Genomic DNA, 25,797 nt, shown 5'->3' on the forward strand with positions numbered 1-25,797 from the left:
TAGAAGCCACCCAATTGTGAGAATGGTCATTGCTATAAGTCACTGTTAAAAGTTTATTATATAAAATACGACACATAAAAGTTGGCAGACCAGCCTATAATGGTTTTGCTGTTTTTATATTAAAATATTAAATCCTTTTTCTAAAAAACAAAAACAAAAACAAAAAAAAACCTAGGATAACTTTGGTCTCTAGGTAATTATAGTTTGTCTGGCAGTTATTTCCTATCAATTCACTGAATGCATTCTATTGGCTATTTAATTGTTGAGATAGGTTATCTGCCTAATATCTTAAAGTCTGTTTTTCTGGTCATTGCTTTCCAATACACTGCGGTCTCCTGCTTTTGTATCCTAGTATTCTGTGTTGTGTGTTTCTGTATCAAACATTTCCTTCCCTTGTAGATATGCTCCTCTTTCGTTAGCCTGGAAATTTCTCTATGTTCCCCTCCTTCCCCACTCTCCCAGCTTTGAAAGCCAGGTTTAATTCTCATTCATATCAGTTCCACCACACTACGGTGAGATTATTCGCATTCCCAACTTCTTTCAAATTAAAGTGGCTAACCAAAACCTGGCCTAAACTAAGGGACGTTAACAGATTTATCATGCCGATTATAGAAAGGCACACAGCTTGCCTCTCAACCTGTCTTCAGCAAAGCTTTTGCTTGCAGTGGCTATTACCATGGCCTGGAAGAGTTGGGTTCTCTGTGGTGGAGACAGCTGTGAAGCACCGTGCAAGGCTTTGTGAAGTCCTTTCCCCTGGGAGTACCTGGCTAGAAGCATCTTAGGTGCAGAATCGCTACTGAGTGAGCAATGAGCATGAATGTCATGGCCAGTGGTTCTCAGCCTTTCTAATGCTGTGACACTTTGATATAGTCCTTCATGTTGTAGTGACCCCCAACCATAAAACTATTTTTGTTACTATCTTATAACTATATTTTTTTACTGTTATGAAATCATAATGTAACTATCTGATATGCAGGAGATCTGATATGCGAACCCTATGAAAGGGTTGTTTGACCCCCAAAGGGGTCATGACTCACAGGTTGAGAACCACTGGTCTAGTTCTTTGCTTTGTCCAATGAGCCTTGTTCCAACCTCTTTTTCAGCTGGGCAGAGGAGTGCAGAGGGAGTCTCAAGTCCATTATTTTGCATCACATCAATGTGGCTAGCTTGAGCTGGAGCAGCGAGGCTTTCTCTTCTGTACTGGCCAGAGCAAGGACAACCACCAAGGGCCAGGACCTCTCAATACTTTGTGCCTATGACAATAAGAAGCATCCAAGTCCCAGGCAAGGTCACCCCACCAGTGAAAACAATACGTAGTCTAAGTACTTATAATTTTAATTTTTAATCTCTCTGATGTATTATGGTTAGTTGTTAAAACTATAGTGTCAAAATAAGCAGTTCTCAAAAGATGAAATACAAATGGCTAGTAAACATTAAAAATGTAGAACTGCACCCATCATCAGATAAATGAAATTAAAACTATACTGATGTGGAAGAGGGAATGTAAAGATGAAAGGAAGGGGTGGAGTGTTGTGAACACTGCCTTCCAGGTATGACATGCCTGTTGTACTCATCAACTTACAGTAGCTGTGAATATCTGTACAAGACCCACATCCACAGAGACTAAACAATTCAGTCATGGAAAGAGTGTCTCAGGAGGCTCTCTTCCCCTGAGGATCTACAGGCAGTTAATGATTGGTGGTGGAGGAAGAGACATTTTCTTTAGTGTTTTGTAAGTTGTCTATGGTCAAGTAAATAACCCCTTACCAAGTTCCTATAAGCAAACCTAGTCAAATGTGAGTCACACACATGCACATTCAACAAGAATGTAAGAGTGGAAAGGGCAGTTGGGAGGAAGAAGGAAGTCAGTAGGAGTGAGGAGGAGACAAGAGAGGGTAATGCAAAGTGAATCTGATCAAAGTATATTATCTACATCAGAAGTTCTCAATCTGTGGGTCACAAACCCTTTGGGGGTCTATATCCGATACCTTCATATCATATATTTATTATATATTCTATATATATAATTCATGACAATAGCAAAATTACAGTTATGTAGTAGCAATGAAATAATGTTATGGCAGGGGGTGTCAGCACAACATGAAGAACTGTATAAAAACATCACAGCATTAGGAAGGTTGAGAACCACTGGTCTACATGCTAGAAAATATCATAATGGAATCTGTTATTACATGTAATTAATAAGGGAACCCTTATACACTGCTGCAGGAACATAGAACTAATGCAGTTACCAAGGAGGTTCCTTAATACACTCCACAGATCTAGCATTTGTCCCAGCTATGGGGCTTACTTGAGGGTCTAAGTCAATCCATCAGGGGTCAGAGGTACCCCATATACACGCTTACTGCCTCCCTCCTCACAACAGCTGAGCTGTGGAATCAACCCAGGTGTCCAACTTCAGAGGAAGGGCTAAATAGTGTGGTGTAGAGGCACACAGTCCTAAATAAGAAAAAGGTTCTGTTATTTGCAGGAAAATGGGTACAACTGAAGATAATCATATTAAGTGAATTAAGCTGGTCTCAGACAAAAAACATTTTTATCTCATTTGTGGTTCTTAGATTTTTGTATGGATACATAAAACTATGTAATATGTCACGAAAGGAAAAGTGAAGTGATCTGGGCAACAAAGGGGATTGACAGGAGGAAGAGGGGGAGGTAAAAAAGATGAGGAGGAGGTGTGAGAGAAATACACTTCATGTCCAGTATATACTTGTCTAAACATTGAGACAAATAACTCAGAAAGCCTAGTGTAATTTGTTCATCTGTCAAATCTGGTTCTCGTCAACACATTTTGAATCTAAACATTTAGTTTTACATGCCTGACCTTTGTCATATTTCTTGCACATGTTTTGATTCTGTATTTGTTTCTTATACTATTTGAGATAGATTTGTTTTAGAGTCTGTATACGGTGGAGGCTTTAAAATGCTCCCCCTTGTGACTAATTTTTCCACGGAAGCCTGTGCTTAGGTAGCCTGTTCTGAGAGAATGCTGAAACGTGGGTTGAAAGAACCTTCCCGTAGAAGGGGCTTGTGTTTGCTCGTTCCTGCCAGGTGCTCCAGAGCAGACAGCTCTAGGGACAGTGCACTTCTGAACTCTAAATTCAAAGAGATTTAGATGGAAGGTGAATGAATATTCAGTGTTGCATCCGACTTCTCAAGGGACGCATCTCCATTTTTATTAAAAGACCAGGTTGGATGGATGCCTCTAAAAGGTCACAAAATTATTATCCCTTCAATTACTTCTTGAGTTGCCAAAACTATGTCAGTCATCATTAGTTTCTTATGCATATATTTTTAGGAATAATAATTTTAATTTTGTTTTGTAGTTAATATTTACACCTGCCAACCAGCTTTCAAAGCCCATCAAATCACTTTGTAGGTTCTTCTTCCCGAAGCTAACTTTTCATTATGTAAAAAACAACACTTTTGTTATGGAAAGTAAATGGGGTCTACTTCCCACAATCCTTTTTTGTTGTTGTTATTTTTCAAGACAGGGTTTCTCTGTGTAGCCTTGGCTGTCCTGGAACTCACTTTGTAGACCAGGCTGGCCTTGAACTCAGATCTGCCTGCCTCTGCTGAGTGCATGTGCCCCACTGCCCAGCCTCCCTTAATCATTCTTAAGAATATCCACCTGCTTACCACTTGGGATACAAGTCAGTAGTAATGAGCTTGCCTACTATGTGCAAGGAACCCAGGTTAAATTCTTAGTATGGCAGAAGAAAAAATTAGGAGAAATAGATGAGATGAAGAAAAACTATTTCCTTCACAAAACACTAAAAAATTTATTCAAGCGAAGTGTTTTTGAGTTCTGAATCTGTCCACCCCTCAATAAAAACAAGCAAGTCTACAGTTCAGACTCTGCTCGCTTTAGTCACTCAACAGCTAAAGCCTGAAGACAGTTTGTTCTTTGAAGCATTTTATGTTTTCCTTTCCAAGCCATTTTAAAATTTAATTCAATTATTTGAGGACACAAGTCAGGTGGCATACATGCTAAGCAGATCTTAAACCACTCAGCTATATCCCCAGTTCATCTTTCTAAGATTCTTGTGGAAATTTTAATTTTTATCCCATAAGAAAATTTCTAGTATATGTCATTAAACTAAGTATGACATTAATTAAAAAAACAAAAAACAGCTGGGCGTTGGTGGCGCATGCCTTTAATCCCAGCACTTGGGAGGCAGAGGCAGGCAGATCTCTGTGAGTTCGAGGCCAGCCTGGGCTACCAAGTGAGTCCTAGGAAAGGCACAAAGAAACCCTGTCTCGAAAAACCAAAAACAAAAAACAACCTAGTGAGGCTAGGATATGACTTACAGTATGAATGGTATTTCTACAAGGGCCAAGTGCTGACCCTTTTTGTTCTCTGATAGACATAATAATTTAGATATTCTTTATTACTGATCTCATTGGCAAACTTTGATAAACAAGGGAATGCTAAACTAGCCAATGCCTGAGTGGAAAGATTATAATTTCTAAATCTGTGAAATCTTAAAACAAAAAAAATATGTAAGAAATTTGTGCATAGCATTCAAAACGTTATACATTTGGAATATTCTTCTAAGTGTGTAAATATCACTTTAGTTTTGTGTACTTATACTGTGTATGTGATAAACAACAGGAAAGCATTTGTACAAGGGCTGCTATGTTGAAAACAAAGAGCCAGGTGTTATCACTGACTAAACACAGAAACAGGGTAAGTCATTTAATATCTCACCTCAACTTGAAACGGGTATGTATTTTACACTTCTTTATTTTATGTCTGACCTTGTGTAAGGGGTGCATATATACCATGGTGTGTAGGTGAAGGTCAGCAGACGAATGTGCAGGAATTGGCTCTCTCCTCCAACCACGTGGGTCCTAGGACACCAGGTCTTCTTGCTTGGTGGCAAGTGACTTTACTCATCCAGCCATCTCACTGGCTCTCACCTCAGATTGTTTGGTTTTAATTGTAAAAATGAGAGTTGGACAGTACTGATTCAAAATTTTCTGACATTAATATTTATTTTGTGGGTAAAAGGGAGACAAAGACAATAACTGCATGCTTCCAGAAAGATCAATTAGGTTGTGAGTTCACAAACATAACATCCAGATCATATACTAAAACAACATCCCAGGTCATATACTAAAACAACATCCAGATCATATACTACCTTAGAAGTAGCAGGTAAGAATACACCTGTTGGCTATCTTTACATTTTTAAGTGTTTGGTTTCTCAAGCACATGGACTGAATTGTTCCCAACGACCTTTCCAGCTCTAGTACTTTGTGCTAAATGTGTAAATTAAGGTAAACGTATAGTTAGATCAGTGGGTCTTAAATTTAAAGGCAGAAAGCTTACCTTTGATTTGTGTTGTTTGGAAGCCTTGTGTTTCCTCGGTAGGAGGCAATCAAGAAACAAACTATGCTTACAATTAGCTCACTTGCTTGGTTTTTCAAGTAAATTTTCAACATTTTAAAATCAATGAATTATTTTCAAAAATCATTATTAATCACCATGACCCTCTCTACTTCCCATTACCCACTTCTAAAGTTAACAAAGAGAGAAAGAATCCTTTCCTTAATTTTCTTAGGTAAGGCAAAATAAATTAGCTTGTTCCCACCTTCTATTGTACACTTCAGGAAAAAACAAAGCTCAGAAGCCCAGCGGTGCTCCTGCTACGTTAGGGAGGTTGCCTAGTATTCTGCTATAGTTAAAGGGTCATGAATCCGGATCACTTAGGATTATAGCAAATCACTTAAGGTTCAACACCACTTACAACATGTGTTCACCATTAGTTAAAAACTCATATTGTTAATAACCTTGGGAAAGAAGCTTCCAGACACAGCATGAAACAAAAGGCAGAATGAGGTCCATTTAAAATAAAATGTAAAGGTAGCACAGCTCATACAAAACACTAAGTTTATAAGTAGAAAGAGAAAGCAAAAAAAAAAAAAGTATTATATTCCATGTATATGAGTGGTTCCTATGAAACACAGAACATATGAACACATGACTGGCTCATTCCTTTGCACGAATGCCATTTTTTAATAGAAATTAGTCACTTAATGTACATAATGTAGTATCTCTTTTTCCAGGCTAGTAGTTTCGCAACAGTCTCATGGGAAATGTTATTCTCCTCAAGATGTGTCTGGATGAGTGAATGCTGCAGCATCAATTGTATTTAACAGAAGATGTGAGGGTCAGAGTTAACTTGCAGCTAACAACATGGAGAAATAAGAAACACAGCCCCACAGGAGTACCAACATGCATTATTAAGTCAAGATTCAAGGTTAACCCACACCATACAGATCTCTCCTAAACTGAGGGTACACATGGAAAGGGGTGACTTTATCGAGACCCAAAGCCGTAGTAGTAAGGTTCATCAGGGCGGAATCCATAGGCGGTGGCAGGACGTCCAAGAATTCCCACTGGTTGGCCAAAGCCATCCATTCCGAGGCTGGAAAGAAAAGACAGGCAATAAGGTATTCTGTTTTTTAACCACACACATAAAGTGCAGGTCATCATCAGGGCCTCTGAATGTCACACTTCCAGGATTCCCCAACAGCTACAGTGATCATCAGAAATATTAATCTTTCTATTCCCATAGAAATGTAAATACTGAAATATCTACCTCTGATGATCTATATTCAAATATTAGAAACCTGTCAGGAGGGTCTGTTCCAAATAAAGTCTAAGACTCGATTGAAATAGTTTGAATTCACAAATTATCTCTATATATGGCTCTTATGAAACAATATGAAAAATTCACATTCTGGCAGTGACCAGCACTACTCTGCTGGGAAATGATAACATTGGCAAAGAGCTTTCTGACTGTTACAAGGTCTGTTTGTCTTGTGGAGATGGAGACTAACCCCTGTGAACAGGATATGCAGTCAGAGCATTAGCAGTGAACTCCCAAGGGATCTAAGTCATTTGAGCCTGCAGGACAAGATTGAGAGCTTCCCATAGCCTGCAAATCAGCCAGAGCTGACCTGGAAACCCTGAATGCTAAAGTTATGTGTCTTTTCTCTTTAGTAAAAACAAGGCTATTGTAAGTGCCAGTTTATTCTATGCAAGAAAAGCCAAGGAGTTGCAAATACAGCCTGAAACACAGACACAGTTTACGCTTAATTTACAATATTCGTTTGCCTATGAATAAACTATTAAAGAAAATCTGTTCTACAAAGCATTTTAGCAAAGAGTTAATCAGCACTGCAGAGAAGGACAAAATGTGAACGTGCCAGGCAAATTTGGCAGCTTCAACATGCTCATGCACAGCTCATGCAGTGAATGCTGGTGAGCTCCATTTAAAGCTGAAGGAAATCATTTATAAGGTGGAAATGTAAGCTTTGAAAACAAAAAGCACACTTAAATGACAAGATTATTTGAGATTCTATTAAGCAGAATAATTTTCACCAACAAATGCCAATCTGATTAGAATACATATTCACATTTATATTAACTTCCTCTCACAAGGTAAGAAAGATTATATTGAACCACAATAGTAAGTATTAAAATGCTAACAGCACACATGTTCAAGTGTTTTACATGTATCAGCCCATATCTAGAGAGTAAGCGCTATGATGTAAGATGCATAAGAGTTACATATAAGACATGTGCTTCAAGTGAATCTACCTCTTGGCGAAGTAGAATTTATATACCTTTCAGGTTAAGATTTATACTGAGTGATCCTGGACAAATAAAACTTCATGAAAAAGATGTATTTATAATTTATCAAAGCTAGTTGCAAATTTTAAGTCTGTATTTTATTTTGCTCCATGGAGGAAATTAAACTTTGAGGTGAAGAGAAAATATTATTCTAGAGTTAGCTTTACAGAGGGTAGGGGTTGAGAGTAATCAGAATGTATTATATACATGTATGAAACTGTCAAAGAATCCATTTAATTATTAAAAATGTTGTTTCAGAAATTAGTGGATTCAGAAAACTTTACAAGGTTCCCCTATTCACAGTTAGGGGAACGGTTGGCTGACAACGACCCTAAACACTAAGATAGCATATTCATGCATTTAGACAACTCTCCAACATGTAAGGGGAGATTACATCTCATTCCTTCCCCATCTTTCGACTTGTCACTACATTTGGACACTCCTCAGAACCTCTTAAAAGGCCACACTAATTCTGTGGTCATTTCTCAGTCTCCAATCTTTTCTGAGGTCTGGGAATCAGAGGCTTGCAGTAGACCACTGAACACTCAGAAAGCACTCCTGAAATGGACGCTCTCCAGACGGCTTCTAGAAATTCTACATAGAGGATGGCGATTGGCAGGGAGTTTCTCACTACCATGTGGGCAGCAGAAGCTGCCACAGTTCCTTTGCAGTCACTGGCCTGGACCAACACTAGGAACATCTGACCTTGTGGGCCAGTGGTCCCCACTAAGAGAGGGGACTTAGCGGATTCTCAGAGACTTGTACATTCAAGTTGAATGACTGCTTTTCTGTATTTCTATGATGGATCAAACTCCTCATCGCTGCTTTCCTATGCGGTTTGTCAAATGAATAAAGAAGATATTCAGACATACCCATATGCTACACTTTTCACTATAAATGAAAAATTCCCATTTTCCCCTTTCTTTTCTGAATACACCAATTACACTGTCAATAAGACTCTATATCCCCAGGTAAGGGAAGGTAAGACTCGCCCTTTAGTGTGGAGCTTTTCAATAGCCCAGTGTTTAGGCCACTGTAGCGGGTTCCGTGCCTGCAGACAACAGTTCAGGGTACCATGAGTATATGGTACAATGTATAGGGCAGCATTTGGGCTTTTCAAGACCCCCCTTTCCCCAACCCAGGAAGAAAACTTGGAACTAAGTCTTAAAACTGGCTTTTTGTGACTTATCCTTCATATATCATAGATTAAGTATTTAAAGGACATTTAAATGATTCTAACCAGCTTGGAAAGTATTGTGATACTGTAGACCCTTGTGTAGTTATGGCCATCTTTTAAATTCAAGTAGTTGTCGAGCTACAATTTTCTTCTTTAATCTTTTATTTGGGTTGTTCTAAAGCAGGGGGGAACAGAGCTTTCCATGATGCTAAAACTTAGAGACGTACTCTTTTGGAACACACGGACACTAATTCTACTTTCTTTCTTGATATAAGAATGTAGCATTATTAATATGGACTGTGTCTCAGAACTAGGAGAGTCTAACACTAAGTATTCAAATGGAAATAGAGATATTTGGAGGTAAATATTTGGGATAAGTTCTAGAAGGGACAGAAATCATAAATACAGAGGGGCAGTGACACAGTAAAACTTGTACCATTCTGACTCAGGAAGACTTGACATGGCATTAACAGGGACCTAGGAGCCCATGGAAACCAAGCTGTGACATGTGACATCTGCTCTCACTGTGCCTGGCCATTGCTTTAGACAGCAGTTTGTAACATGGGGCTGCATATATGGGAATGGAACTGTGTCCTGCTTAGTGTGTCTCTGTGTGTATAAATTCTCTCTCTGCTACCCTGAACCTATGGTAAACTTGTAAATCCTCCTATATTAGCATATGAAGCCCACAATACTACTTTTTCTTCACATGGCTATTTAGTGATACTTAATTGTTTTCCTTTAGTGTTAAGATAAAACATTTTCAGTCATTGAATTACCCAAACTCAGTATATTTTCTTGATAATATATAATTCTAGTCCAAAGAAAAAAGCTCTCTCTGATAATAAGATAACAAGGGATAGCAATGTCAACCAATCAACTTCTATAAAGTTATATACCCAAACAATGACTTTGGGGTACCTGGAGACGAAAATGGAAACAAATCTTTTAAAGTGAAAATTATACTTATAATTCAACAATAGTATAATATTAACCACTTAGAATTTGTTTCTATAAATCTACAGAGTTAACTGACACAGAGAAAGCTTGATGTCCGTCAATATCTATAGGACTTGAAACAAGTCCTCAAGCAGCATTCACTAAGATTCTAAACTTGTGATGATTCAGAGGGAAAACAAAATCTGAAAAATGACATGTGACACTTTACATGCAGCACATTCCAAAGAAATGGCAGCCAGTAGGAATCCTTGGCACACTCAGGATTCTGCGCCACAGTCGACATTCCTGGAGAAAGGAGAGAAAGGCACCTACCTCAGGCTGTTTGTGAGGCTTAATTAGTGCATATTTGTAAAGCACTTTGAAATCCTTGGATGAAAAGTGCTGCATGAGTGAAAAGCATCATCATTATTTTACTCTAATTAGATCAAAGCAACACATGCTGTTTTCTTTGAAATTCCTAAGTCAGTAATGCAAGCACAAGCATGTAATAAATTTATTAGTGGACGTTACCATAGAAACACTTTGGATCCATTTTTCTTCTTTCATAAGCTCATAGGATCGAGGCTCTGAATTTTTTTGAAACAATCTTGTTTGCACTTCAATTCACAACACTCTTGATAGAGCTCACCTGGATCTTGTCTGGACTAGAAGTGGCGGTGCTTGGGACTCTGAGAAGGCAGTTCCCATGGGTGTGTAAGACTGCTAGAAAGTTCTTTATTACAGTCCTCCGAAACCCTATCCAAGTAGCCGTAGCATTACTCTCCACAACCATACATAAAGTCTAATTCTTTATGCACATCTCACCACTCTGTTTATTCAACCGTCAGGATACAATCTCCAATCTCTGCTGTTCATTTTTGTTTCCTAACTTTGATTTTCATGATTTACCTTAAAATAAAGCATATGAAGCTCTTACGATATTTATGATGTGGTTTGAAATTGCTAGAGCAGTGGAAAGCCATACTACCCTGAGTGTGCTCAATCTCATCTGAACCAAGTACAGCACACAGTGCAAACCTATCTCTGACTTTATTACTGTAACTAAACACCACTGACCTTAAAAAATGTAAGGAGCTATTATGACAAAGTGGTGTATAAAAGACCGAGTATATAAGTGTATGTGTAACTGTGCATATAGACAGACACACACCGAATTTTCACCTGCCACTAAATTGGATATCATTTTTTATAGTCTGGGACTGTCTTTAGGGATTCTACAGTTTATTACATAGAATCTTTGGTATCAATATACTTATAAGTAGGGATACTGATTTTTGGAATCACTCAGTCTTTGTAATTCACAGATAAAATTAAAGACAGGAGTTAATTTGGGATTGCCAAGTAAAAGAACTTAACAGAAAGTAGCTCTCATTGAAGGAGACATTTCCTTATTCCAGCGACTTGTATGGGATAGTCTGTTAACATTCTAGATGATTTCATTTTTATCAATTAAGCAGTGACCCAGTTCACTTCCTGTTGTCTGTTGATCAAGATGTAGGACTCTCAGCTTCTTTTCCAGCACCATGCCTGCCCACATGGTGCCATATCCCACCACAATAATAATAGACTAAACCTCTGAAAATGTAAGTCACCCCAATTAAATGTTTTCCTTTATAAGAGTTGCCATGGTCATGATGTCTCTTCACAGCAATAGAAACCTTCACTAAGACAGAAGTTGGTACCAGGAGTGAGGTATTGCTGTGAAAGGCCTGACCATGCTTGTGTTTGAAGGAGTATGGGCCAAGGGAGTGTAGACTGGAAAAGCAGTTGAACGAGACAGTGTTGCTGAGTGTGATCTGATGAACTGTGGGGCCCGGCTCAACAAGTTTCAGAGGAGAAGAATTTAGTAGCGGCAGAGATCATTCTTGTGGTATTTTGGTGATGACTGTGGCTGCCCTTTGCCCTTGTCTGGAGAGTCTGCCTGAGGCTAAAGTGAAGAGAGTTGAATTATTTCTGTTGACAAATTTAAAACAGTCTAGTATAGACTCTGCCATGTGGTTATTAGTGGTTACTCTAATGAAGATTTATAATGAAAAGGAGCAAGCTGAGCAAAAAAATAAAATAAATAAAAAATAAAAAAAATAAACAAATTGAGGAGAAAAGGAGCACCAGGATGTGGAATGGAGCTAAGTCCTGTGTTCAAGGAGATAAACAGATTAAGAAAAAGAAATAAGGGAGTAGTGACCTCAGGGCAAACAAGATCCTACTCGGTTAAGTTCCCAACTTGAGAAAAGGAATTAAGGAAGAGCTTAGAGGTGGGTGTGGTGGTACACATCTTTAATCCCAGCAATCAGAAGGCAGAGGCTGTTGGGTCTCTGAGTTTGAAGTCAGCCTGGTCTACAGAGCAAGTTCCAGGACAGCCAAGCTAAGGCAGTGAAGGAAGCCATGAAAAACAGAAAGCTGGTGAAGATGTAATTGAATATGAGGGCCATGTTCCAGCCCCAGTAAACAGCAGAACTTGGCAGCTTTGGCCATGTAGTTCTGTCTTTAGTCAAGGAGTGACTAAGGAAAGCTTCTAAGGCCTGGCATATGTCAGGGGTATCCCGGAATGGAGGCCTAGAGAGGCCATTGCATGAAGCTGTAAAGGTGAAGCCTGGATTGCCTTGGAAACCCCAAAATGCTGGAGATGCCAGAGTCATGGAATACCTGCCAAGGAAAGGGGGTGGAGGCAGCCCAAGAGAAAGAAGTATGTTGCAGTCAACAAAGCTGAAAGGAGTTGGAGATGAGGAGAGCATTTTGACATCAGACATGGAGATGCAGGATTTGTAGCTTGCCCATCTAGTTTTTGTTCTTGCTTCAGTCCAGTATTTCCTCACTATGCTTCCTTCCCTATGTTTTGGAACAGTAATGTGTATCCTGTGGCATTATATGTTGGAAGTATGTGATCTGTTTTTTTCTTTTGAATTTGTAGGAGATTACAGTTAAGAGACTGCATGAATCTCAGAAGAGACTTTGAACTTTGGACTTTAATATATTGTTGAGACTGAAGGGGCTTTGAAGTTGGACAAAATGCAACTATGATATTATTACAAGTTTATGGGGGCAAGGAGTGGAGTGTGGTAGTTTGAATGTAATTGTCCCCCATAAGCTCATAGGGAGTGGCACTATTAGGAGGTGTGGCCTTGTTGGAGGAAGTGTGTCACTGTGGAGGTGTGCTTTGAGGTCTCATATTGCTCAAGCCACTTCCAGTGATCCAGTTCACTTTTTGTTGCCTGCTGATCAAGATGAAGGACTTTCAGCTCCTTCTCCAGTACCATGTCTTTCTGCATACTGTTATGTCCCACCATGAGGATAATGGACTAAACCTCTGAAATTGTGAATCACTCAATTAAATGTTTTCCTTTATAAGAGTTGCCATGGTCATGGTGTCTCTTCACAGCAACAGAAACCCTAACTAAAAGAGTAGGACATTAAGTATTTAATATACCGGGAGTACATCTGTAATGCATGGCACTGTACTGCTCTAATGCCTGTACAGTAGGATTCTAAGTAATACAACGTGAGTGTGCCAGAGATACAGTACAGTTTCTTTGTGCCAGAGATACAGTACAGCAAATCTTTGAGGCTAGAAGGTCTTTACCCAAAACAGTCAAACTTTAAGGCATTTGTCATTATATTTCTGTCATTTTATATTTTGGTTTTTGCTTCTTATATTAGAATGCCCATGGAGGGCTAAGGTTGTAATATTCTTTGACGTACATGAAGCATCTAGCATCGTATCTGACATGAACTGGACAAAGAGTATCAATGTATGAATGGATGAGTCTGGAGAGACAGGTAGGATTACACAGGTTAAGAGAGAGGTGGGGATGGCGTAGAGGCCTGAGCAAGACACTGCAGCAGCTAAAGAGTAGCAGTGTGTTCTGGTCAAATTCTTTAGTGTGTGATATGAGAAGCAGCAGGACTGCAGTGCAGGTCTAAAGTGTGAGTAGGACGAGATAGTACAACTCCACATGCCATACTAAGAACTGCATGGATTTTGAGAACTATCAATAGTTGTAAAGAACAATAGTCTAATTCTGTTTTGGAACGTTATCTGTGGTAGGAAAGGGAGTTGGGGTGAACTCAAATGCACAGAAAACATTTAGGAGGTAATATAGCTGTCCAATTTGAAGAAAAAAGAGGCATTATGCCAGCAGCCTCATAAACAACAGTGAGAAAATTGTTACAATTCACAACAAAGGTTAACGTGTGTGTGTGTGAGAGAGTGAACACTCATTTGTAGAGGTCATAGGACTACTCATGGGAATGGTTTAGCTCTCTCCTTTTACCTGTGGTCCTGGAAGCTAAACTTAGGTTGTTAGGTTTGGAAGCAAATGTCTTTAGCTGCAGGGCATCTTGTTGGCCTATCTTTCCTCTTTTGAAAGGCGATTTTCACAAAAACTTTACTAGATTAGATCTGAAAGCTAAGGGGGAGAATGTAAAAACTAGCTGACAGTTTAAAGACTACAGAAGAGCAGAATGAAAGAACTTTGCCCCACAGGTATAGGGAATGCTTAATGAAATAGCTGAAAGGCTGCTGTATTCCATGGGATGAAGTCAGACAGCCTGAGGGGCCAGTTATGCCATGTTTTTAAAATTACTGCTGGAGGAAGAGAAATGCAGGACCTAACACTTAACAAGGTGGTGTCGTACCAGGACCCCAATGTAATTTTTAGACAAGCCACTAGATGGCAAGCTTGTCTTGCCACTGTAAATGCACCACTAGTTTTAAAGCATAGCTTACGAATTCAAACTGTATTTAACACTGATGGAGTGCAGTTTGTTTTGCATCCTCAGATAATAATGAATATCTTCATTTTATAAGTGAAACAATCTAGTTCACAAAAACAAAAACACCCATTGTTGAATGTAAAATCTGTAACTGTGGGGGCCTAAAAATAATTTAAAATAAAGGATGTCAATTGTCTTTGGCACTGAAAATTTAACTTGCATACTAAAGTACTATTTTTACAGCATAGTTTGAAAAACACCATGGAACCAACATCAGGAACATAGTGTTTTATAAGTTTACCTATAACACACATATGTTTTAGATTTCTCTAAGGTATTAGTGTTTTGGGTTTTTTACCCCCACCTCCAGACAGGGTTTTTCTGGTCCTGGAACTCACTTTGGAGACCAGGGTGACCTCAAACTAACAGAGATCCAACTACCTCTGCCTTTTGAGTGCTGAGATTAATAGTTTGTTTTGAAATGGAATCATTGTGTCATTCAGAAAATAAAATCCAAGATCATAATTATGTAGTCTTTTGATGAGTCTGACATATGTATACACATACACAAAGATTACCTGTAATTTTACATTTACTTTTGTGCGCTGTATATACACATTTTTCTTTTATTACTAATAAAATAAAGCTTTATAGATAATACTTGTTTTTTTTTTCCTTTTCTTTTTTATGTTTATTTCTATGTATGCCATGTGTATGCTCAGAGACCAGAAGAGGGTGTTGTATCTCGGGAGCTAGAGTTAAAGACAGCTGTGACCTGACATGGGTGCTGGGGAACTGAACTCAGGCTGGAAGAGCAGCAATTGCTCTTCATTCACTTAGCCAGTCTGCAGTCCCATAAGGAATATTTTTTAATGAACACAAAGTAATTATTTGTTCTTAAAGGGCAAATTACAAGAGTATTAGGAAGCTGGATTTAAATCACTTCTTTGGGATTCATTACAATTTTTTGTTAATGACATCTGTCAGTTGTAAGGGGAAAATACTGTAGGGACAGATTCCTTCAGTTTAGTGCCTATGCTGATGCTTCAGATAAAAACTAATTTGTGCTAATGATGGGCATGTGCAAAACAGTCTCTAATTTATTCCAATTGGCCATGAAATTTCACTTCACTGACTCTCCTCTAATCTCAATTAATACTTGTCTTCATACACATGTAAAGCTACTGTTTCCTTCTGCAATATTTTGACCAGATTCATCAGGCAGATAAAGAACACCTCAACTATCAAAGAGTAACAGACTGACTCCTGGGAGTCCTGACAAGCACACTGCCCAGCATGGAAGGCAGATGAAGGGACTTAGAGACTTGTCTCTTTACCATCACTGATGGTTTGATTTCACTAGCCCAGAGGAATGGCTAAAACTTGTCTGGGTAAGAGTGGATAGTCAACCGTGCAGAAAATCACAAGCATTCCATGTATGCAAGGGGTTTCTGAATTTCTATTTATTTGTCTATCTACATAGGAGGAACCCTTCCTTGTTGATCAAGCTTGCCATCTTACTGGAAATTTTTTTCTTTTTCTTCTATCTCTCTTTTGCATATTCAAGGAAAACATTTATAAATCTTATATTGCTGTGACTTAACACGGGCTTTCTGCAGAGAACAACAGCTTGAAAGAAAGACTTGCAGCTATTAAATGGCACTTCACTTTTCCTTATTTGTAGCACAGGTACCTAAGCCTATAATGGTCTCTGGCCTTCTAGAGCAGTCTTTCAGTTAGGGTATACCATCTAGCTGTCTTTAACTACATGTCTTCAATTAAACAGGAGAAGTTCTTGAAACTGGCGGGTTCTACAATGTCAAGCGATGCCTTGATTCCCAGCACTTACCAAGTGGTTTAAATAACCTCTGTGCCAATAAGCTGAGCCATTAGCACCTCTTTCATGTCACCGTTTGTCTGTTGCTGATTCTACATTTATATAATCTGTCACAACGCCTCGGTTCTTTTTAAGGTACAAAAATTACTGTTATAGGTTTCCAATAGAGAATATCATCTCAGTAGCAATGTTTTCTCAGTGATAGATTAACCATGCTGTCTGGTACTGAGTGAGTTAAATGTGAACACAACACTAATTACTATGTAATGCTAACCTTAGTTGCTGGTTCATTGTGAGACTCTTTAAAATATGAACTGTGTATTTTACCCCTATGCACTCTCTTAATGATTTGTTTTTTTAGACTGAAATCACTTCCAGCCATCAGTTATACTCTTGGTCTCTACATATGCACTTTTCCAAGCACAAATATTTCTTTTTCCTATTGCTCTGCCAGCCCTGTCAGAGCAAATTTCACTTTAAACTAAATGCTATGATACTTAAAACCTCTTGGATTACTTGGGCTGCTAGTGTGATCTATGACCTTCCAAGAATGACAGCTGAACTTTCCAATTTGCTTATACTGCTTGGGGAGCTAGAAAGCACATGCCAAAAAGGAAAATGTTTCTGATGTTGAACAGAGAGGAGAGTTCTTGTCGGAGGTGGGGGCAGGAGACTATTAAGTAATGAAAAATACTAATAAGAAATGAAAAGAAACTAAACATGCTGTAAAGTCGAATACCTCAAACATAATTCCAAAGTTAACACTAGCATTAAAATTCTCTAGCTGGACTAACTGGTTAAAATGTAAATAGTCATCTTTAGTTACTGTAATTTAAGCACCATGTAGAATCCTAGTTACGCTGCACTATTGGAGTAAGTCCTAGAAATGGAAAAGAATCTAAAATCATCCTGATTATTACCAAATAACCAGGCTATATCAATTTCCACTTTTCTTTATAAAATAGAAATTTGACATCTGAGAAAAATCCGAGGCACTCCAGCCATATAATATGCATGCATTCCCTGCTGACATACTACTCTCTTCAATAAGAAATTACTGTTAACTTCCTGTGAAAACTCACGGATCAACAATCCTGAAATAAGCAATACAGTTTGGGAACGTTTTCAGTATAGTTTTGAAGCTTTTCTCTTTATACATCACATAAGACACAGAAGAATCCATATCTTTAAAAAACTGCTCTACAATGTCATAAGATGTTTAACATACAATTTCCAACTTATCTGAGAATATTCACCCTTTTCTTTCCTTTATTTTGCTAAGTAACAGACAAATCATGTCTGTTGATAAAAATCATAGCGGTTTGTAAGTAAAGACTTTTTGTAAGATAAATTAAACTAAGTAATGGTTTTCCAAACTTAAGAAGAGAAATATGTAGATTACAAAACTACAGCTAAATACATTAAAATCTAAATATTTAAATTTGATTACAAGTAAATTTTTAATTGTAAATATACAAAAAAAGCACTTTTGCCTTGTTAGGCTATTTTTTAATATGTATGTTGGGGGTATGACTGCTACTCTGCAGCTGCTAATTCAGCCATTTCAGCAGTAAGTACAGGTAAGCAAGAGAAATGCTGCAGAGTAGGCCTGCGAAGCAGCATCAAGCAGTTCTCTGCATTTCCTTTATAGGCTTCCTTAGCCTGCAACACCACACTGGGTTACAGCAGTGGTCTGTCCAAAGAGCTCAATCCATTTCTACTTAGGTTTAGATTAACTCCGAATGTTTGGTTACAAGTCTTCTGATAATAAAAGAGGACACTGCTCCACTGTCTTGGTTTAGAGTTAACTCCGAATGTTTGGTTACAAGTCTTCTGATAATAAAAGAGGACACTGCTCCACTGTCTTCAAAGTACAGAGTTAAGCAAGCACTGTCCTTATGCCCCCCAAATGTGGTGTAGACAAGAATGTAGAAGCACAAGATTCCAGGAACAGCTGTTCTGACTGACACCCCATGACCATACCTTAAGTTATTCTCAAAGGCATATGGAGACACTGAAGACCCTTTTCTGTAGCAGTGATGAACATGACATTTTTCTTTTAGTTAAAAGGCTGGTAACTGAATTTATTGAATTCAGCAAAACTGAGAGATGAATTTGTTGACAATTCTTGAGCTTTATTAAAGTTAGTGAGGTACAGTGACTTCAACACAAGAGTGTCTGGGTAAAAATTCTGCCTTTACCAATAAAATTAGTTTCAGTCTCTTTCTGTAACTTCCTAATTTCTTTCTTTGAAGAATAATGACTATTACACTTTTATTTAGAGCACCACACTTTCAGGTCTCTTCCAACTCTAATCCATTCTTAAGTATATATTTGGTACTGTTTATATTTGGATTATAACTGCCATGTTATCTGAAAGGATGACAATGCACGTAAAAATGCTTGGGAAATTCTGGCTCCTACATACAATGTAGTAACAGTGAAGAGATACTCCACCACACGTGGCATGCCTCTTGCACATGCTTCCTGTTTGCCTTTACAAGGCTTCTACATAACTCATGGAGATTTATGCCTATGCAGAGGCATGTTAATTATTGTTGCAGTAAAATAATGTCATGGCCAATAAGACTTTCCTTTTCCCATAGCAAGAGTAGACTGCTTGTATAAACTGGGTAATTCAATCAAACACTCAGATTCTACGTCATGATAAATGCAAATGTAGAACACCTTTAGGAAAACTGTGGGCAACATCTTACTCTACATCCCCTGGGCTCACGTTAAAGGAGTAAATCAAGGGGGAATTTTTAGCTATTTCATGCAAATCCCTTCCCACACTGTACATCGACTTGTGCCCAGGCAACTGCTAGAGGTAGTTTCTTTAATCAGAGTACAGAACATGAAAACACTTAGGGTGTAGTATTTTATTCCGTGGTATTTGCTGTCTGAGGTTGTAGAGAAGCCTGACAACCTGGGACTCACATGTAAGTTGGGCAAAGATGGGAATTGTTCAGGGGGATGGGAATGTGCTTCTCAGGTAACGGTCAGTTGTCCAAATGTACATGTAAGTATACCTAGATTAGTTGTTCCAAGCCTACAGGGCCAGGAACAGTGAGTGATTCTGGTAAAAATAACTCTGGTCCCTACTTGCTGATGATAAACAGCACCTCTTTTTCTCAGATGTTGGGGGAAAAAAAAAAGGTAAAAAGTGATAGTTTCTTTTTCTCCATGCAAAGAATGAGGTAAATGTACAATTAATTGTATACTATTTATAAAAGCCCTGAAAAAAATACATTTATTTCCTTCCCCTGTTACTCTTGTGGTACCTGGCACCATTTTTTTTTTTCTTAAATTAGCTTCTCAATCATCATCTGGAAAGAAAACGTTCTGAGCAACATCACTAAAAACAGCTCTGATAAAGCACAGTCACTACTATGTTTCCTAAAGCAGGTACAAGCTATTTTACATTCACAGAGGTACGATACAGTGCTGTCCTACACCTATAATACTAGAGGATACAATTGAAAAGGCATTATTTGAGACTTGGTTCTACTTTTCCAGCAGCGCATAGCAAGACATAGGGCCAGAAACCTTTCTTTTTTTTTTTTTTTTTTTTTTTTTTTTGGTTTTTTGAGACAGGGTTTCTCTGTGTAGCTTTGCGCCTTTTCCTGGAACTCACTTGGTAGCCCAGGCTGCCCTCGAACTCACAGAGATCCGCCTGGCTCTGCTTCCCGAGTGCTGGGATTAAAGGCGTGCGCCATCACCGCCCGGCTCAGAAACCTTTCTTAAACAAACTTTTTTTTTGAGACAGGGTCTCAGTATGTGGTCTTGGCCGGCCTCAAACTCACTGAGACCTGACTGCCTCTGCCTTTCATACTGATTTAACAGTGCTATTTCTTTGATGCTGAGGCCACCATCCAGGAGTTCATATATGTTACCACTGAGCTACATTCCCAGACCTTGAAAAGATACCAATTTTAATTTACAGTTGCAGTTGGAATTTTACCTGCCTAGGCTCACAGAAGCCCCCTCTGTCCTTTCACAGCTGAGGGCTCTAAATCAGCCACTTGCCCCACAACCAACTCTGTCTTAAGGAAGCTTTGCCTTTACATCTGACAGTATGGTGGTTCTGGTTATGGACTGAAACCAAGCAAACCTTGAAAAGGAAAGAACTCCCCAAAAGGTGGGATGACCAATTTTAGATACAATTTCTTCCAAAGCTAAATAAGAATTTACAGGCTTGTGTATGATTATCCTTCATTATTTGAGACAGAATGTTGACTACACTCACAAAATTATTGATATGCTCCTATTTAAGGGTATTGAAAACTTCAACTACTTAAGATCTTTAACTTAGACGGCACAAGAAAGCATTTGTTAAGTCCCTGCAGTCTGAAACTAAACCATATATATATAAACTTTGATTGAGAACCCAACATAGAAATTGTATATATACACATAGATATATAGGTATATATTCATAATTAGCTTGAATGGAAGCATAACATTTAGAAATTTACTATTTTAAAGTTACTTTCCTCAAGCAAAAATACAATGCAGCATTTGAAATACTTTCTATTCCAGCATGCCCAACTTGTCCCTCTGAAGCAGGTCTAAATTCTTATTCTTGGAGGCTCTGAGCAGCTGGGAGACAACAAATGTTTCGTGCTATAGTTTGGAAACCCTGCATGCTACCTGATGCTCCTGTACTGGTAAACTGTACAGGAACACAGTCCTCAGTTTATCCTTCTAACTACAGACATCTTCATTTTTAAATAACCACCATGTTAGTTTATTTGCTTCTTTTTAAAAACCGAGAAACCTGACACATTCTAACAATTCTTTTGTAATATAAAATTCTTTAAATGAAACGTTTCAAGAATTCTTTAGTAACTAGGATGTTCAACTTTCTAAGCAGGCATGGTGACTCAGGCCTGAAGTCCCTGGAAGCAAGAGGAGGCAGACAAGGACTGTACACACATGATATCAGCTGTCTGTTGAGTTCCTTCCCAGCCATCCAGCATTATACTGTGAGAAGCTGTCTCTAAACAAACAAATTCCGCTGTTTTTGTCATTTCTTCCCTTGGGAGAACGAGAGAGAGAGAAAGAGAGAGAGAGAGAGAGAGAGAGAGAGAGAGAGAGAGAGAGAGAGAGAGAGAATCTATCTAAAGTGAAAAGTCTTTCTGAGTAAACCATTCCCTCATGAGATGGGAGGCATTAAAATCAACTTTTATATCAGTCTCCTTGATACTTTGATGCAACAGGCACCCCAAACCTCAGACTTTTCCAAATGACACAGCATAAGACATTGATGTGTTCTTAAAGAGACATGTCTCTATTATAGAACCTCAAGCTGCAGTACGGTCAACTTTTTTTTTGTTGTTGTTACAAGAAACCATCTAAAAACTCTAGTGAATTATTAGAATATATAAGTACAAGATTTTCTTAAGCCTATAAAATTTAGGTTAGATTTGAGAAAGAATGTGATTCTTAGTCAAATAATGCACTTCTTATTTGCCACATTCGGTAACTGATTATTTTTCCCATGAGAAAATACTAAAGGCCTTTAATTCAGTAATAGCAGTTTTTTTTAAAAAAAAAAAAAAAACAACTTGCATGCTCTTCAAATACCAGGAGAAGGGTTTCAAGATTTTTCAGATGACCTAGACCTCCTTTCTAAAGATAACTAATTCTATTTTCTATAAAATATGGTAAAATTTAAAAGCATTCAAAGTGTTTATTGTACTGGATATGTGCACACATACAGACTCTACTCAAGGATGAGAATAAGAGCGGGCAGGAAAAGGTAAAATTAAATATCCAAATCCACATTCTTAATACTGATTCCTTTTCTAGGCCTGATAACACCACTACCCTTTAAAAATGAACACAGTAGCTGGGCGGTGGTGGCACATGCCTTTAATCCCAGCACTTGAGAGGCAGAGCCAGGCGGATCTCTGTAAGTTTGAGGCCAGCCTGGTCTACAGAATGAGTTCCAGGACAGGCACTTAAACCACACAGAGAAACCCTGTCTCGAAAAACCAACCAACCAACCAACCAACCAAAAAAACCTAAAAAACTAAACAAAACAAAATAAACAAACAAACAAACAAAAAAAAACACAGTAAGAAAGTTAAAGAATAATCAACAGGGTGCTCAAACACATTATAAGTTATGCATTATACTAATATCTGCCCTTCTAGATCGTATCCAAATGCTTACCAATTAAACAGACCACAGATAAAAATTTAAATGATGAAACATTAAATGCATATCTTCACCTTAATTGTATCTTATGTTGTATTCTTTTAGCTTTGAACACCATTACAGAAACTAAGTTAAAAGCACCTTAGAAATCACAGAAACAGCAACAACAGGACTCTGTAGGCACATGTGAGTTTCTAATGTACTAAACTCCTTAACAGGAAAGAATAGATGAAGGGAAATGGGGTAGAATTTGTTTTTGTAGAATGTCTGCTATTTGACACCAGAGCTAATATATGCTTGCATAATATCCTTGATTATACTATCATTTCCGAGAAATACAACTTTAAAATACATGCTGCTGTTTCACCATGGACTCATAACACCTTGAACAGATATTCAGGGCAAGTAACCCCAAGATTTGACTACTTATGAAATTATGTGATGCCTAAACACATTGTATTTCTCTTTCTGCATGAAAAACTATCTTCAAATAAATGGTAACTCCAGAAAAAATATGTATATATTTCAGACAGTGTCTAATGTAGCTTAGGCTGTCCTCCAATTTACTATGTAGTCCAGAATGACCTTGAACTTCCATCTTTCTGCTTCTACTCCAAAGTGCTGGGAGTACTGGAGATCAAACCCAGGGCATCCTGCCAGCACTCTACCTGCCGAGCTACAACCCTGGCACTTCCTCTGTAATTCTAAAAATTGGTTATAATTAACAAGACTGTTTCTTTCTAATGCTAATACTATTTCTTTCATGGTCATGGGGAAGCTATGTTTCTTTAGGATAGATGAAATCAGATGGATTACTGATGTGATTTTATACACTCTAATTGTAATTTTGAAGCATTTTGACCTCTTTTGGAAACAGAAATGTTATAAGATATTATGCTGAACACAGGACTGGCCGATGGACTGATCATTGGAGAAGGACTAGTGGGGGAAGGGAAAAATCAAGGAAGAGCCCACAATTCACGAGTTGACTACTTGGTGGATGCTCATAACATCTGTTAAGATAGGACGATATTCATATAGATGCAACAGTTTATCATCTTAGAAGCATTTAACTAGCTATGTCAAAGAGGAAGAGAGAAAAGTATGGTATTTGGGGTTGGGATTTAGCTCAGTGGTAGAGCGCTTGCCTAGCAAGCACAAGGCCCTGGGTTCAGTCCTCAGCTCTAGAAAAAAGAAAAAAAAAAGGATGGTGTTCAAATAAGTCTCTGATAAAAAATAAGATGACAGATACTATTCAAGACCAGTAGGATCTGCTTTCAATCCTGTAAGCAGTGAGAATGAAAAGATACTCTCATAAGGGCCTGACTGAAGCATCCAACGCTTACTGGTGGGGAGGAGAAGGGCTACAAACCAAGGACCCTGGAAAGGAATGGAGAAGGGCTGATGAGAAAGATCGAAAACTGGTATGATCTGAATTGAAGTACAGGATCTTTAAATGAGCGGGGCTTAGACAACCGTGTTAAGCACAGATGAGACTTAAAAGTGAGAAAAGTCGATTGCCTCAGTAATATAAAACCTATTGACAAGAAAACTGGAGAAGTTCAAAATAGAAATGAAAGATTATTTTATTTTTAAATTTCTCCTTTCTCCTCTCTCTCTCTCTCCACTGTGTACTTGAGTGCATGCGTGTGTGTGCAAGTGTGTGTGTGTGTGGTCTGAATGTATGTATGCACCAAGTTTGGTCAGAAGAGGGTGTCAACCCCCTGGAACCACAGGTACAGATGGCTATGACCCAGCATGTGGGTGCTGGGTTAAGAACAAGTGCTCTTCACTGCTGGTCCATCTCTCCAGCCCCACAACTGAAGGTTTTTGGAGAAGTTTTGAGTGTGAGAAAGTGAGCAGTGGTTGGGATGTAATGTGAGACCAAGTGGAGTTTCCATGGTGACAGGATGAGCCAGTAGAGGGGAAGGGTGTGACATAAGACAGAGGACAGGGCCCAGGGGGTTAGGTGAACTGTTTGAACCAAGGTCACTTCCATCATTCTAACAAGATGGAAGAAAGAAAGATGGATTAAAAACATGAGTTTCTGGATTGTCTTGGGTAACCAGCTTTCTTCTGCATGCTTTATAAAAACAGAATGTCTGCTTTTAATTGTGAACATTAAATTAATAAGGGCAGTAACCAGTAGAAATTAGCATACTCCTTCCTAAGCCTTCGGCATGTTAGTAAATGCTAACTGTCACTATTAATGAACATGTCAGGTAACAGATTGGAAAACATTAATGGAATAACCTTTCAAACACTCCAGTTTGAATAGGATTACACTGGCCTGGCGTCAACACCAGCGCTGTTTCTACTGTTTTACAGTAACACCATTTGAACCTGTACTGCACTGTTCAAGTTACATAAAGATGAGCTCTTTTGAGCAATTTCATTTGTTTAAGATGCAGCTTTGCTTTTCTTCTTCTTCTCCTCCTCCTCCTCTTCTTTCTTTTTTTTTTTTTTTTTGAGACAGGGTTTCTTTGTGTAGTTTTAGTGCCTGTCCTGGATCTCACTCTGTAGCCCAGGCTAGTCTCAAATTCACAGAGATCTGCCTGGCTCTGTCTCTCGAGTGCTGGGATTAAAGGCGTGTGCTATCACTGCCTAGAGCAGCTTTCCTTTTTTAAAGAGCTATAAAAATGTAAAAAAAAATGTTTATTTTGTATAGAAATGTTCTGTAGATTTTCAAAACCAAAATTTTGGGTGGAGCTAAAGTTGCAAAAAGACAACACAATTCTAGACCAGCTTAAGAAGACCTAGGGCATGTTTGAAAGTAACCTAAGAACATAAGCCATAGCTTCACAGTTCAGCATTTCTATATCACACCTAGCACCTAGGCCAAGGACAGTAAGCACTGTACTTCTTCCTTAAAATTTCAATCACTCTTCTTTCATAGCTGCTTTTCTTTAAAAAAAAAAAAAAGTGTGTGTGTATGTGCACACACATTTCTGTATGTGTATGAGTGGACATATACCATGGCATGCATTTGGAGGTCAGGTCAGAGATCTAATTTAGGTTATCAGGCTTGGTGGCAACTGCCTTTAACTACTGGGTCATTTTACTGGCCATCTATTTTCTTTTTTACATGGAGCAACCAACAATTAGCATTTTTCAAAAAATGGATCCTCTGTGTTCAAGAGATTTGATTGCATACTCTCTAATTCAGAAATATTCTCTTCAGTTCTCAATCTGCTCTTAATCATTGTCTTCATGACTAGCCAAATCAGTGAATGGGCGTTATGCACTACTGATTAATTCCAACATTCTGATTTTTATGGG

General features: G+C 38.4%; 1 protein-coding gene across 5 annotated transcripts in view; it reads right to left on the reverse strand.

Annotated features, from left to right (window-relative positions):
* Positions 1-4,993: 4,993 nt before the first annotated feature.
* Positions 4,994-25,797, reverse strand: part of Kifap3 (kinesin associated protein 3) — a 136,549-nt gene continuing 115,745 nt past the window's right edge. For 3 of the 5 annotated variants that reach the window (XM_037211319.1, XM_037211318.1, XM_028864420.2), the window contains exon 20: positions 4,994-6,455. In XM_037211319.1, coding sequence (XP_037067214.1) covers positions 6,347-6,455 — 109 coding nt within the window. In that variant the 3' untranslated portion in view covers positions 4,994-6,346. Of the gene's footprint in view, positions 6,456-10,115; positions 10,185-25,797 lie in introns of all 5 variants that reach the window. The other 2 variants (XM_037211320.1, XM_028864422.2) reach the window with 1 other exon arrangement.

This window comes from Peromyscus leucopus, chromosome 15 (assembly GCF_004664715.2).
Source record: "Peromyscus leucopus breed LL Stock chromosome 15, UCI_PerLeu_2.1, whole genome shotgun sequence".
In the NCBI taxonomy this organism is placed as follows: Eukaryota; Metazoa; Chordata; class Mammalia; order Rodentia; family Cricetidae; genus Peromyscus; species Peromyscus leucopus.